Source organism: Cucurbita pepo, chromosome 11 (genome assembly GCF_057944985.1).
Source record: "Cucurbita pepo subsp. pepo isolate OVF chromosome 11, ASM5794498v1, whole genome shotgun sequence".
Classification (NCBI taxonomy): domain Eukaryota; kingdom Viridiplantae; phylum Streptophyta; class Magnoliopsida; order Cucurbitales; family Cucurbitaceae; genus Cucurbita; species Cucurbita pepo.
The window spans coordinates 5,719,985-5,733,830 of record NC_141808.1 but is presented as its reverse complement, the minus strand read 5'-3'; the positions used below and the strand labels follow the sequence as shown (position 1 = coordinate 5,733,830).

Genomic DNA, 13,846 nt, shown 5'->3' with positions numbered 1-13,846 from the left:
AATTAAACTATTTAATTAATATTTAATATTAACTCAAAAGCCAATTCCAATCAATTCCGACACATATTTGATTAAAATATTTAAAACTTATTTAAATATCTCAAATTCTCTCTTTTTGTTTAATTCGTAAATAAACCAAAAATGCGGTTAAATATATCGTATATATGTAGTGCATATTCCCTAATTTGCATTCGAACACTTCGAACTCACTCGTCACACTGTTCTATTGTTTAGTCCGATATGAGCTAGCAGAGGGACCTAATGGACCTATAGATCATGGGCTCCAACGATCCAAGATTAACCGGTTAAACTCATTAACCTTGTTAATCAACAACACTCGTTAACTACTAGGACACTAGCCTAGTAGTTGCACTCCCCTCACTATAGATATATTTCTGTCCATTTGATATAACCATGATTAGTAAGTCGATCATTCACAGGTTCTTCGTAGCTAAAGCTGGGTCAATTAGCCATTTTACCCCTGAAGTTGCTTCTTGTTCCTTATGTCCCACTGATCCTCTTATGAACAATTGGTTGTGGTCCAACCAGTAAACTGAATCCCTCTCACGCCAATGAGTGGGTGGGGCCCCTTGTTCAAGACCTGGAGTCAGTACTTAAGAGAATTACCTCTCTTCTATTCCTAAAAGTGGGTAGGAGCGAATTCCATCTTGCAACCCACGTCCCCAACTATTCACCCAGTCTTACCCTTGAAATGGGAGGCCTATTGAGTCGGAAAACTCGAGCCACTCTCACCCATGCAAATCTAAGGATAATTCCGAATAAACAGGAGTTCATGGTTAGCTCAGGATTAAGATCGAGTTACCTAGGTCATCGAATGAAAAGAAAATCAGTCTCAACATTAAACGACATTATAAAGTGAGAGTGGTTTTCTTCATGGTCCGATCTTATGCAATACTCATTGCATAGGACGCCCCCACTCACATGTCTCCACATGTACAATTTAGTGATCACATTGTTTATATCATATAAAAAAGTGGGCCGCATCTAGAGTGGCCCCAGAATAAGGTACTCAGTCTTATCCTTATACTATAGATCATTTTGACTATATACTTGAACTTGATCCACTCTTATGTCTCTACATATAGTTCAAGTAATCATACTATAGCCAGAGTGTTCTTAGTTTATTGGATTTAGATTAATGATCGTAAAGTTCACTTTATTTAATAACAATCTTTAAAACAACAATAATAACTTTATTGAAAATAGAATATGTTTTTGTTTACAAACTATGAGTTTTAGGACATCAAACCCAACAATTACCTCCACTCTTCTTTGTGTAAAGTGTATCGATACGAGTATTCCATGTTCGCGGTGCTTGCTTCAACCCGTAAAACACCTTCTTCAATTTTAGTACCTTCTTCTCTTCTCCAATTTTCATGTACCCGGGTGGTTGTTCGAGGTAGACTTTGTTGGAATAAACCTAAATGATGAAGGGTAGTTTCTATTTTCTAGTTAATTTTAGTGGGTTAATTGTAGTGGATTTTGAAACTCAGTCGTAAAGGAAAAGACCAAACGTTAAAAAATGAAAGACCAAGATTTATTTTAGGAAATAGAGGGTTTTATGGGATAGCCATATTTAGTTTTAGAAAGCTTATAAATAGGAGTCAGAAGATGAAGGAGTCAGAAAATGTATCTAACTACATGACGCGCGTACAGACCGTGACAAATCAACTAAATCGAAATGGAAAAATGTTACCCAAGACACGGGTTGTGGAGAAGATCTTGAGGTTGTTAACCGACAACTTCGAGAATGTTGAATGTGCGATAGAAGAGTCAAAGGACCTAGCGAAGTTCACGGTCGATGAGCTCGCCGATTCTCTCAAGGCACATGAGCAACGTAAGAAGAAGAAGGAGGAGACACTCGATCAAGCGCTTCAGACCAAGGCATCAATAAAAGATGAAAAGGTACTCTACTCTCATAATGTTCAAGGTAGAGGTCGAGGAAGTCGTGGGAATGGTCGAGGTGGTCAAGACAGCAGAAATGAAGAAAATTATGTTGGATTTCGATAATCAGCCAGGGAAATCCCTTCTTCTCGGTGAGAAGTAATCTTCGACAAGAGGTTGTTGGAAGAAAAATAAAATGCGTAAAAATAACAAAGAGAGAGAAAGGCTTAAATTTTGACTGCTCTTAAAATCAGGTTGTTTGATATTCTAAACAGATTTCCTATTTAAATATAAATTATCCTAAAAATGGCTTGAGAGTGGCCAACTAAATCTGTGCCCCTCCCTACAAAAGTTTTATTTAAATATAAATTATCGAATTATCCTAAAAATGGCTGGAGAGTGGCCAACTAAATCTGTGCCCCTCCCTACAAAAGTTTTATTTAAATATAAAAATTATCCAATTATCCTAAAAATGGCTGGAGAGTGGCCAACTAAATCTGTGCCCCTCCCTACAAAAGTTTTATTTAAATATAAATTCTGTGCCCCTCCCTACAAAAGTTTTATATCTACCTTATTTTGTGTGCCCCTCCCTACAAAAGTTTTATATCTACCTTATTTTGTTTGAACTCCAATTTGAGCCCTCCCTATGGCTCGGTGTCCCTGGCGGCATGTCCTCCCTAAAACCTGTGGTATATCTCGGTGTCCCTGGCGGCATGTCCTCTAGACTCCATGTCTTGTTCGGCCGCCTCTTCACCTTATTTTGTTTGAACTCCGATTTGAGCCCTCCCTTGTCCCTGCACAAAAGTTTTATTTAAATATAAAAATTATCCAATTATCCTAAAAATGGCTGGAGAGTGGCCAACTAAATCTGTGCCCCTCCCTACAAAAGTTTTATTTAAATATAAATTCTGTGCCCCTCCCTACAAAAGTTTTATATCTACCTTATTTTGTGTGCCCCTCCCTACAAAAGTTTTATATCTACCTTATTTTGTTTGAACTCCAATTTGAGCCCTCCCTATGGCTCGGTGTCCCTGGCGGCATGTCCTCCCTAAAACCTGTGGTATATCTCGGTGTCCCTGGCGGCATGTCCTCTAGACTCCATGTCTTGTTCGGCCGCCTCTTCACCTTATTTTGTTTGAACTCCGATTTGAGCCCTCCCTATATCTCGGTGTCCCTGGCGGCATGTCCTCTAGACTCCATGTCTTGTTCGGCCGCCTCTTCTTCGAGTTGGCGCGCCGCCAGTCCAGGTGGTTCACCTCTTCCTAATAGGTCTTTCCATCTTCCGGTACCTGGCCGAGAGGTTGACTGGTTGCTCTACCTCTAGCTTTAGGATGTAAAGGCGGTTTGCCGTGCACCGAACTTGCGTGAGCAACAGTCGTCGATCATCGCAGATCCTAAGTAGCCCGCGCTTGATGGAAATGTGGCAGCCGGCCTTATTGAGTTGACCCAGGCTCACAATATTAGCCTTGAGTCTCGGGATGAAGTAGACGCCGGTCAGCTTGTGATGATTGCCTCCCTTGCCGACTAAAAATGGCTGGAGAGTGGCCAACTAAATCTGTGCCCCTCCCTACAAAAGTTTTATTTAAATATAAAAATTATCCAATTATCCTAAAAATGGCTGGAGAGTGGCCAACTAAATCTGTGCCCCTCCCTACAAAAGTTTTATTTAAATATAAATTCTGTGCCCCTCCCTACAAAAGTTTTATATCTACCTTATTTTGTGTGCCCCTCCCTACAAAAGTTTTATATCTACCTTATTTTGTTTGAACTCCAATTTGAGCCCTCCCTATGGCTCGGTGTCCCTGGCGGCATGTCCTCCCTAAAACCTGTGGTATATCTCGGTGTCCCTGGCGGCATGTCCTCTAGACTCCATGTCTTGTTCGGCCGCCTCTTCACCTTATTTTGTTTGAACTCCGATTTGAGCCCTCCCTTGTCCCTGCACAAAAGTTTTATTTAAATATAAAAATTATCCAATTATCCTAAAAATGGCTGGAGAGGGCCAACTAAATCTGTGCCCCTCCCTACAAAAGTTTTATTTAAATATAAATTCTGTGCCCCTCCCTACAAAAGTTTTATATCTACCTTATTTTGTGTGCCCCTCCCTACAAAAGTTTTATATCTACCTTATTTTGTTTGCCCCTCCCTACAAAAGTTTTATATCTACCTTATTTTGTTTGAACTCCAATTTGAGCCCTCCCTATGGCTCGGTGTCCCTGGCGGCATGTCCTCCCTAAAACCTGTGGTATATCTCGGTGTCCCTGGCGGCATGTCCTCCCTAAAACCTGTGGTATATCTCGGTGTCCCTGGCGGCATGTCCTCTAGACTCCATGTCTTGTTCGGCCGCCTCTTCACCTTATTTTGTTTGAACTCCGATTTGAGCCCTCCCTATATCTCGGTGTCCCTGGCGGCATGTCCTCTAGACTCCATGTCTTGTTCGGCCGCCTCTTCTTCGAGTTGGCGCGCCGCCAGTCCAGGTGGTTCACCTCTTCCTAATAGGTCTTTCCATCTTCCGGTACCTGGCCGAGAGGTTGACTGGTTGCTCTACCTCTAGCTTTAGGATGTAAAGGCGGTTTGCCGTGCACCGAACTTGCGTGAGCAACAGTCGTCGATCATCGCAGATCCTAAGTAGCCCGCGCTTGATGGAAATGTGGCAGCCGGCCTTATTGAGTTGACCCAGGCTCACAATATTAGCCTTGAGTCTCGGGATGAAGTAGACGCCGGTCAGCTTGTGATGATTGCCTCCCTTGCCGACGAACAGGATGGTGGCGTGCCCTTCGATCTCGACGACGGAGCCATCTCCGAATTTCACCGTCCCTCGAATCCTCGAGTCAAGCTCAGAGAACGCAGACTTGGCCTCTTCTTCGTGGTGGTGATGGAGATGCCGACATCTATGCCGGCACTTAGCGACGGCGTGGAGGAGTGAGCAAGCCTGCATGGGATGGACCCCGAGCTTATATTTTTGCACTTTGCATTTTCTTCTACTCGAACCTGAGACCTGTGTGTTGTTAGGTCGACACTCTAACCACTTGAGCTATTCAACTTGATTGTTGATAAGTTGGCTCCTCCGCAATGATATACACCGATGGCTTCAACCTGGCTCTGATACCACTTGTTGGATTTCGATAATCAGCCAGGGAAATCCCTTCTTCTCGGTGAGAGCAAATCTTCGACAAGAGGTTGTTGGAAGAAAAATAAAATGCGTAAAAATAACAAAGAGAGAGAAAGGCTGAAATTTTGACTGCGCTTAAAATCAGGTTGTTTGATATTCTAAACAGATTTCCTATTTAAATATAAATTATCCTAAAAATGGCTGGAGAGTGGCCAACTAAATCTGTGTCACTCCCTACAAAATTGCGGTCTAAAACTTTGGTGATCCATTCGACGTGTTTGTCAAATGGTCAAACGGAGGCATTCTGAAATCGTGTGAATCTAAACTTTGGTGATCCATTCGACGTGTTTGTCAAATGGTCAAACGGAGGTATTCTGAAATCGTGTGAATCTAAATAAGGAAAAACGAAACACTCAGGTTTTATTTAACAAATTATAAGGAGAAGAGACAGTCGAGCCAAGCAAATTGGCATGGAAGAGGACGCAATCAAGGACGCGGTCATGGATATAATTCCAACATCCAGTGTTATAAATGTAAAAAATATGGCCACTATGCGAATAATTGTAACTCCAACAAATCTTACAATTGTGGCAAAATGGGTCATTTTGCAAGAGATTGTTGAGCCGAGGAAAAGATGGAATAAACGATCAACCTAGCCTTGGATGATGCAACAAACGGAGGCATTCTCTTGATGGCCCAAAATGAAGAGCTGAAAACAAAAGAACACGGCAACGCGAAAGACGATGGCGATAGTCGTGAGGCAGTGGAAACTGTTGGAAATGAGGTGATACGCAACAGATTTGGCGAAATCTTGACAGTGGAGACGAGAAAATCGAAGAAGGATGAACAATGGGTTAGTAGAGAGCCTGAGCTCAAAGAGAGAGAGCTCCAATGGCAGGAAAGGCAATGTGAGGAAGAAAGAAGAAAGAGGATGAGAATGGAAGAGAAAATGGAAGAAGAAAAGAAAGATTTAGAAATGAAGATTGAAAGGTTAGAGAAGGAAGTGGCTGAGTTCAGTGAGAGTTCTTTCTATCTCAAACAGGAGAAGGAAGAGAATGGGAAGATTATCTCTGAACTTGTGAAGAAAATTGAAAAAGGTCTAGAGAAAGAGGACTTGTTGTGATGCTCTAGTGGAAGAGCTAGTAAGCGAGGAGAAAGATATAGAGAACCTGAATCGAGTCCAGAGGAGGCAGTTAATTTATGATACACGATTGAGATAATCACTCATGATAAAGCCAAAATGGAGGAAGCAAAATTGGAAGTGGAAAATATCGTTGTGGACTTGCGAAGGGAATTGAGTAAACTGAAAGAAGCTATGACGTCTAAGTTGAGAATGGCTGAGAATGGGAGAAATGAGGAGTTGGTGTCTCAAATGGGTTGTTCTCGAGAAGCTCCAAATGAAGTCTCGTCAGAAAAGGACAAGCTTAGTTTGCCACTCGAGGACATGAAGAGAAAATTGAAGAAACCACGACTGAGCTCGAGAAAACGAAAACAGCGCAGGTAGAATCGTTGAATATAGCATTTACATTTATGAGGGAGTTTTGTTGGAATAAACCTAAATGATGAAGGTTAGTTTCTATTTTTTAGTTAATTTAGTGGGTAAATTTTAGTGGGTTTTGAAATTCAGTCATAAAGAAAAAGGCCAAAGAGTATCGGAGCGTACGATTGTTAGTGTGTGTGAGAGTTACTTCACAGATTAGTGAGTGTTATTTTAACAGACTTGACATCCATTTGAAAAATCGGCCATTTGAATTGAGCCGCTTGGAAAATGAGCAATCAGATTGTCTCCATTCTTGCAACTGGAGCAAACACTTCGTCATAGTCGATTCCCACATTTTGCTTGTATACCTTCGCAACAAGTCGCACCTTGTAGTGCTCTATCTTGCCTTATTCATCTTTTTCTTGAACACCCACTTCACACCAATGGATTGACTTTCTTCCAGTAATTTTGTTAACTCCCATGTATTGTTGCGATAAATCGCTTCAATCTCCTCATCCATGGCAGTTTGCCACTTATTGTCTCGCACTGCCTCTTTAAAGCTGATATTTTCAGCATCCGCTAGAAGACATACAAGGTGTACCTCATTTGTTGAATCATACAAGTCTCGCAAACTTCATATTTTAGGTTGTCGTGGTTCATCTTCATCATCGAAAATTTTTGAGTTTGTTGGTATACTTCTTGGTGCAACGACTAATGATTCTCCAACTTTGATATTAACTTCCGTTGAATTGTTCTAGTCCCATTCGCTTGCTCATTTACTCGCACATCACGACTCACCATCCCCATCTTGCTTATCGGGTCAAGTAGCTTGTATCTTTTTGTCCTCTCATCATACCCAATAAAAATATACCTTTTGCTTTTGTCTTCGATCTTCGTTCTTCTTTGAGATGAGAAATTGTGGACTTTTGTCCGCTCCAAGCCTCTTGTGGTGTTTGATCATCTAACTTCACATGTGGACATTGATTTGTCACATAGATGGCGCATTGCACGACTTCTGCCCAAAATTCCTTTGGCATCCTTTTGCTCTTGAGCATTGACCGAACCATGTCGAGAATGATCCGTTTTTTTCTCTCAGCCACACCATGTTGTTGAGGGGTGTACGGTGCGGTTAGAAATCGTCTTATGCCTTGCTCCTTGCAATACTCCATGAAAGTCATCGAAGTATACTCATCACCTCTATCGGGTCGTATAGTTTTGATGTGTCTACCAGTTGCTTTCTCCACCATCACTTTGAAATTTTTTAACACCTCCAATGCCTCGAATTTTTCTTTCAGAAAGTAAACCCAAGTTTTTCGTGAGTAATCATTGATAATGGAAATGAAATACCTTTTACCGTTGAAAGACTCGGGGGTAATTGGTCCACATATATCTGTATGAATCAACTCGAGAGGTTGTTTAGCCCAAAATTCAGCCTTCTTTTGAATTGAGGTTCTCGCATACTTCACAAAATTTTCCTTCGTAGTCCATGTTGGGTAGCCCATGCACCATATTCTTCCTCACTAACTCTTTTAGGTCGCCATGATGTAGGTGACCAAAGGGGAGATGCCACAGTGATGCCTTGTCTTCTATGTCGACTCGCAAACAATTTTCTCGTATGCTTCTTAAATTCAGTTTGTACATCTGATTTCTTCCTATCTCGACATGAGCAACCAAATGCCCTTGCTTGTTCTTCCGGTGTAGCAGGCGGTCTTTTAAGAATATCGAGTAACCTTTCTCTATGAGTTGCCCCATACTCAATATGTTGGTCTTGAGGTTTGGTATGTAATAAACATCTTGGATTGACCCTATTAAACCATCATTTTGCAAGAAATGTATCGTACCTCGACCTTTGACCTCCACCTTTGAAGCATCTCCAAATGACACATGACCATCTTCAATATTTTGCATCTCTTTGAATAGGTACTCGTGACCACACATATTTTTGCTTGCCCTTGCCTTTGAGTCGAGGTATCACAAAGTGTCGTTATTGATGTTGTCTTCGTTTTGCTCCATCAAGAGAAGACCTTCATTTGTTACATCTTCCAATGCTTGGTTGGTTGTTCCTTCTACCTTTTTATCGGCTCGACAACTTTTGCAAAATGCCCCACTTTACCACAAGTGTAACATTTGTCGGAGTTACAATCATTCGCATAGTGAAAAAATTTGTGACATTTGTAGCACTGAATGTTGGAATAAATTGATCTGCTACCTCTTCCTCGATTGCGTCCTCTTCCACGCTAATTTTATTTGCTCGACTATCCCTCTCCTTATAGTATCCTTCATGACTGCTATCTTGACCACCGCGACCATTTCCACGACCACGACTTCCAACGCGACCAATTTGTGAAAGAAATCTCACGCACACTATTTTTTCTTTTGAGAGTGGAGAGACCCTCTGTTTATGTGAAAAACCCTCTTCTATTACGTCTCTGTTTTTTTTTTCTTTTTTCTTTTTTTCTGTCTACTTCTTCACAATCAAAACAACAATGTAGTTAGAAGCATTCAGATGATCTTCTAAAATTAATTATAGCGAGAAGAATGCAACTATTTCCTGAGCCATAAGACGCCACTATTTCCTAGAAAGACTCTTGGTCTTTCATCTTCAACACTTTAGACTTTTCCTTTATCACTAACTTTTGAATTTAAAACCCACTAAAAATAACTAAACAAAAATTTGGCTTGTAGCAGGCAATGGAGGAAGAAATTATAGACTTGGAGCAAAATCAAACTTGGAAACTAGTGTCAAGACGAGGAGATGTTAAATCTATCTTTTGCATGTGGATTTACAAAATAAAGTATACCCCAGATGGATCAATCGTGAGATACAAAGCTCGGACTTTAGATCCAAAGTTCTCTCAAGAATGTGGACTAGACTATGATGAAATGTTTAGTCCAATGGCGAAGATCACTATCGTACAAGTTCCTCCAACACTTGTGGTAAATAAAGATTGGAAATTTTGGTAGATAGATATGAAAAATGTATTCTTGCATGGAGAGTTGGACCAAGAGATCTATATGAACCAACCAAATGGGTTTGAAAATGAAGTTGGAGTCATTAGCCAGTATTTGGTGTTAGAATAAAGTTAAATGAGAAGGCTAGTTTTATTATTATTATTATTATTATTATTATTATTTTGTTAATTATGGTGAGCTTTGAAACTCATCCTTTAAAAAAAAATCAAAAAAGAAAAATGAAAGGCCAATAACTATTTGAGTAATAGTAGATTAGAAAATGATAGCAAGCCAATTTTACCCTATACAAAACCTTTAAATTAGGTTGTTTTCTCATTGTAAAAAGCAGAGCAAGGAGAGAGAGCAAGGAGAGAGAGAAATATGAAAGGCCAATAACTATTTAAGAATAGTAGGTTAGAAAATGATGGCAAGCCAATTTTACCCTTTACAAAACCTTTAAATTAGGTTGTTTTCTCATTGTAAAAAGGAGAGCGTAGAGAGAAATTGTCTCATTTCAGTACAGTGTAATAGAAAAAGGGTTTTTCAGAATTTCTTGTCTGCTTGTCTCTCCCTTATCGACATCTCCTTAACAGTATCATGAGTGTTATTTCAACAAATTAGTATCAGAGCGAGCTTTTATTTCAACAAATTGGTATCAGAGCCGATGGCGAATATGATGGGTCAAATGCCGTTATCGCGATTAACGAAGACGAACTACGAGAATTGGAGCATCCAAATGAAAGCTCTTCTCGATTCTCAAGACGCATGGGAGGTGATCAAAGAAGGTTTCAAAGAACCAAAGGATACCACGGGCTATACGGCGGCGCAAAACAAGGCGTTAAAAGAATTACGATCAAAGGATAAGGCGGCATTATACATGCTATTCTGGGCTATTGACGAGTCGAGCTTTGAGAAGATTGCCAGGGCAACTACTTCAAAAGAAGTGTGGTTCACTTTAGAAAACGTGTTGAAAGGAACCGACCGAGTCAAGCAAGTGCGTCTCCAAACTCTGCGTGGTGAGTTGGAGAGCATGAAGATGAAGGAGTCAGAAAATGTATCTGACTATAGGATGCGAGTACAGACCGTGGCAAATCAACTAAATCGAAATGGAGAAATGTTACCGAGACACGGGTTATGGAGAAGATCTTGAGGTCATTAACCAACAACTTCGAGAATGTTGTATGTGCGATAGAAGAGTCAAAGGACCTAGTGAAGTTCACAGTCGATGAGCTCGTCGATTCTCTCGAGGCACACGAGCAACATAAGAAGAAGAAGAAGGAGTCACTCAATCAAGCACTTCAAACCAAGGCATCAATAAAAGATGAAAGGGTACTTTACTCTCAAACCATTCAAGGTAGAGGTCGTGGAAGTCGTGAAAATGGTCGAGGTGGTCAAGGCAGCAGCAATGAAGAACATTATAAGGAGAAGAGACAATCGAGCCAAGCAAATTGGCGTGGAAGAGGACACAATCAAGGACGCAGTCAATGATATTATTCCAACATCCAGTGTTATAAATGTCAAAAAATATGGTCATTATGCGAATGATTGTAACTCCAACATATGTTACAATTGTGGCAGGGTGGGGCATTTTGCAAGAGATTGTCGAGCCAAGAAAAAAGTGGAAGAAACGATCAACCTAGTTTTGGGTGACGCAACAAACGAAGGCATTCTCTTGATAGCCCAAAATGAAGAGCTGAAAACAAAAGAACACGGCGGCCCTAAAGACGATGGCGGTAGTCGTGAGGCGGTAGAAACTGTTGGAAATGAGGTAATATGCAGTGGATTTGGCGAAATCACAATATCAAAGACGAGAAAATCAAAGAAGAATGAACAACCAGATAACAGAGAGCTTGAGTTCAAAGAGAGAGAGCTCCAATGGCCGGAAAGGCAATTTGAGGAAGAAAGAAGAAAGAGGATGAGAATGGAAGAAGAAAAGAATGAGTTAGAAATGAAGTTGAAAGGTTAGAGAAGGAAGTTGCTAAGCTGAGTGAGAGTTCCTCCTATCTCAAACAGGAGAAGGAAGAGAATGAGAACGTAATCTCTGAACTTGTGAAGAAAGTTGAGGTGTGGAGAAAGAGAATGGATTGTTAATGGAGATTAATGCTCTAGTGGACAAGCTAGTGAGAGAGGAGAAAGATATAGAGATGCTAACTCAACAGAGAGGCTCGCTCGACGGGAACCTGAATCAGGTCCAACAGGAGGCAGTGAATTTACGATACACGATTGAGATACTCACCTGTGATAAAGCCGAAATGGAGGAAGCAAAAATGGAAGTTGAAAATGTCATTGTAGACTTGCGAAGGGAATTGAGCAAACTGAACGAAACTATGACATCTGAGTCGAGCGTGGCTGAGAACGGGAGAAATGAGGAGTTGATGTCTCAAATGGGCTGTTCTCGAGAAACTCCAAATGAAGTCTCGTCAGAAAAGGACAAGTTTAGTTTGCCACTCGAGGACATGGAGAGGAAATTGAAGAAACCACGACTGAGCTCGAGAAAATGAAAACGGCGCAGGTGGAATCATTGAATATAACATTTAAGTTTATGAAGGACTTTTGTTGGAATAAACTTAAATGAAAAAGGTAGTTTTATTTTTTTATTAATTTTACTGAGCTTTGGAACTCGGTCGTTGAAAGAAAAGGTCAAAAGGAAAAATGAGAGGCCAATAACTGTTTCAGCAAGAATGGGTTAGAAAATGATGGCATATGGGTAATCAATTTTAGCCTTTAAAAAAACCTATAAATTAGTATATTTTCCATCGTAAAAAGCAGAGCAAGCACAGAGAAATTGTCTCATTTAAGTACAGTGTAATAGAAAAAGGGTTTTTCAGAATTCCTTGTCTCCTTGTCTCTCCCCTCTCACATCTCTTCACAATATCATGAGTGCTATTTTAACAAATTAGTATCAGAGCGAGCTTTTATTTCAACATATGCAAAGTCTGAATAAGCCTTATTTTGATGCGGCTCAATGGACCTTGAGATATATCAAAGGATATCACGATACCCGAAGATTAAACATTAGGTATGTGTTCAAGCTTAGTTCGAGAACAACTTCTTGGTGTAGCAAAAGACGATCAACAGTATTATTGTAAACTAGAGAAGCAGAGTATAGAGCAGCGGTTGGAGTATTTCAGGAAAGTTCCTAGCTGAAACTCTTGATGAAAGATTGGCACCATAAAATTGACTATCTAATACCACTTCATTGCAACAACCAATCTGCGATTCACCTAGCAGAAAATTCGGTGTTTCATGCTAGAACAAAGCATGTGGAGGTGCACTACCATTTCATTAGAGATAAGGCCTTAAAGGAAGAAATTGAGATGCAGCAGATCAAGACAGATGATCAAGTGGCAGACTTGTTTACAAAAGGGCTGATTACTGGCAAACATGAGAGTTTTCGCTATCAGCTCAACATGGTGTGGCGAATGAGGAACATGTTGAGATATGATTCAAAGTATTCAAAATTGAGATATAATTTAAAGTAGTTGAGATATGATTCGAAGAATTCAAAATTGAGATATAATTTAAAGTAGTTGAGATATGATTCGAAGTATTCAAAATTGAGATATAATTTAAAGTAGTTGAGGAATGATTCAAAGTATTCAAAGTAGAAAGATTTTAGGAGATTGTTAGTAGATTTGAATTTATTTCGGATTTCCATAATTTACTATTTCCAGTTAGTGTATAAGCCTATAAATATTGAAATTGTCTAACTTTTTAAATATAGAGTGAGAAAACAATAATAAAACATTGCAGCTTTGATCTATTTTATCTTTACCTATCTCTCCCAATATCCCTTCCCCCAACAAATTTGGTATAGAGCCAAGTTCCTGTCAACACGAGGGTGAGTGATTATTTTTTTTTCACAGAACAAAAATGGCAGTAGCTGGTTTTTCTTCCTCTGCACCGTTAAAACCAATTTTTAATGGTGAGAAATATGAGTGGTGGAGCATCAAGATGAAGACCTTACTCAGATCGCAGGAGCTATGGGACTTGGTGGAGCACGGGTTTGTTGATGTATTAGAACCCACAATAGAAGAAAAGGAGAGACTAAGAGAAACCAAGAAAAACGATGCCAAGGCTTTATTCATTATTCAGCAAGCAGTTCATGAAACTATTTTTTCACGAATTGCAGCAGCAACCACATCAAAGCAAGCATGGTCAATTCTACAAAAGAAGTTTCTAGTAGATTCCAAGGTCATAACAATGAAATTGCAATCTCTAAGACGTGATTTTGAAACTCTGCTCATGACGAATGGCGAATCAATTGCTGACCTTTTGTCAAGAGCAATAAGAATAGTCAGTCAGATGCGTACCTATGGAGAGAAAATTTCAGACGAAACAATTGTTGCAAAGGTGTTGAGAAGCTTAACTCCAAAGTTTGACCATTAGTGGCTACCATA

The 13,846-nt window shown here is 40.1% G+C and overlaps 1 protein-coding gene across 1 annotated transcript; it reads left to right on the top strand.

Annotated features, from left to right (window-relative positions):
- The first annotated feature begins 10,110 nt into the window (after nucleotides 1-10,110).
- On the top strand, nucleotides 10,111-11,412 carry LOC147790161 (uncharacterized). The gene is made up of 3 exons (XM_087128356.1): nucleotides 10,111-10,440; nucleotides 10,515-10,897; nucleotides 11,025-11,412. Exons 1-3 carry the CDS (start codon nucleotides 10,111-10,113, stop codon nucleotides 11,410-11,412), a joined length of 1,101 nt encoding a protein of 366 aa, XP_086984482.1.
- Nucleotides 11,413-13,846: the final 2,434 nt, after the last annotated feature.

What these genes read in the sequence shown, in the direction of transcription:
- LOC147790161 (XM_087128356.1), top strand. Translation starts at nt 10,111, where the DNA reads ATGGCGAATATGATGGGTCAAATGCCGTTATCGCGATTAACGAAGACG. An exon ending in GAACCGACCGAGTCAAGCAA is followed by an intron (nt 10,441 to 10,514) that starts GTGCGTCTCCAA and finishes ATCTGACTATAG; the next exon opens with GATGCGAGTACAGACCGTGG. An exon ending in CAATCGAGCCAAGCAAATTG is followed by an intron (nt 10,898 to 11,024) that starts GCGTGGAAGAGG and finishes CAATTGTGGCAG; the next exon opens with GGTGGGGCATTTTGCAAGAG.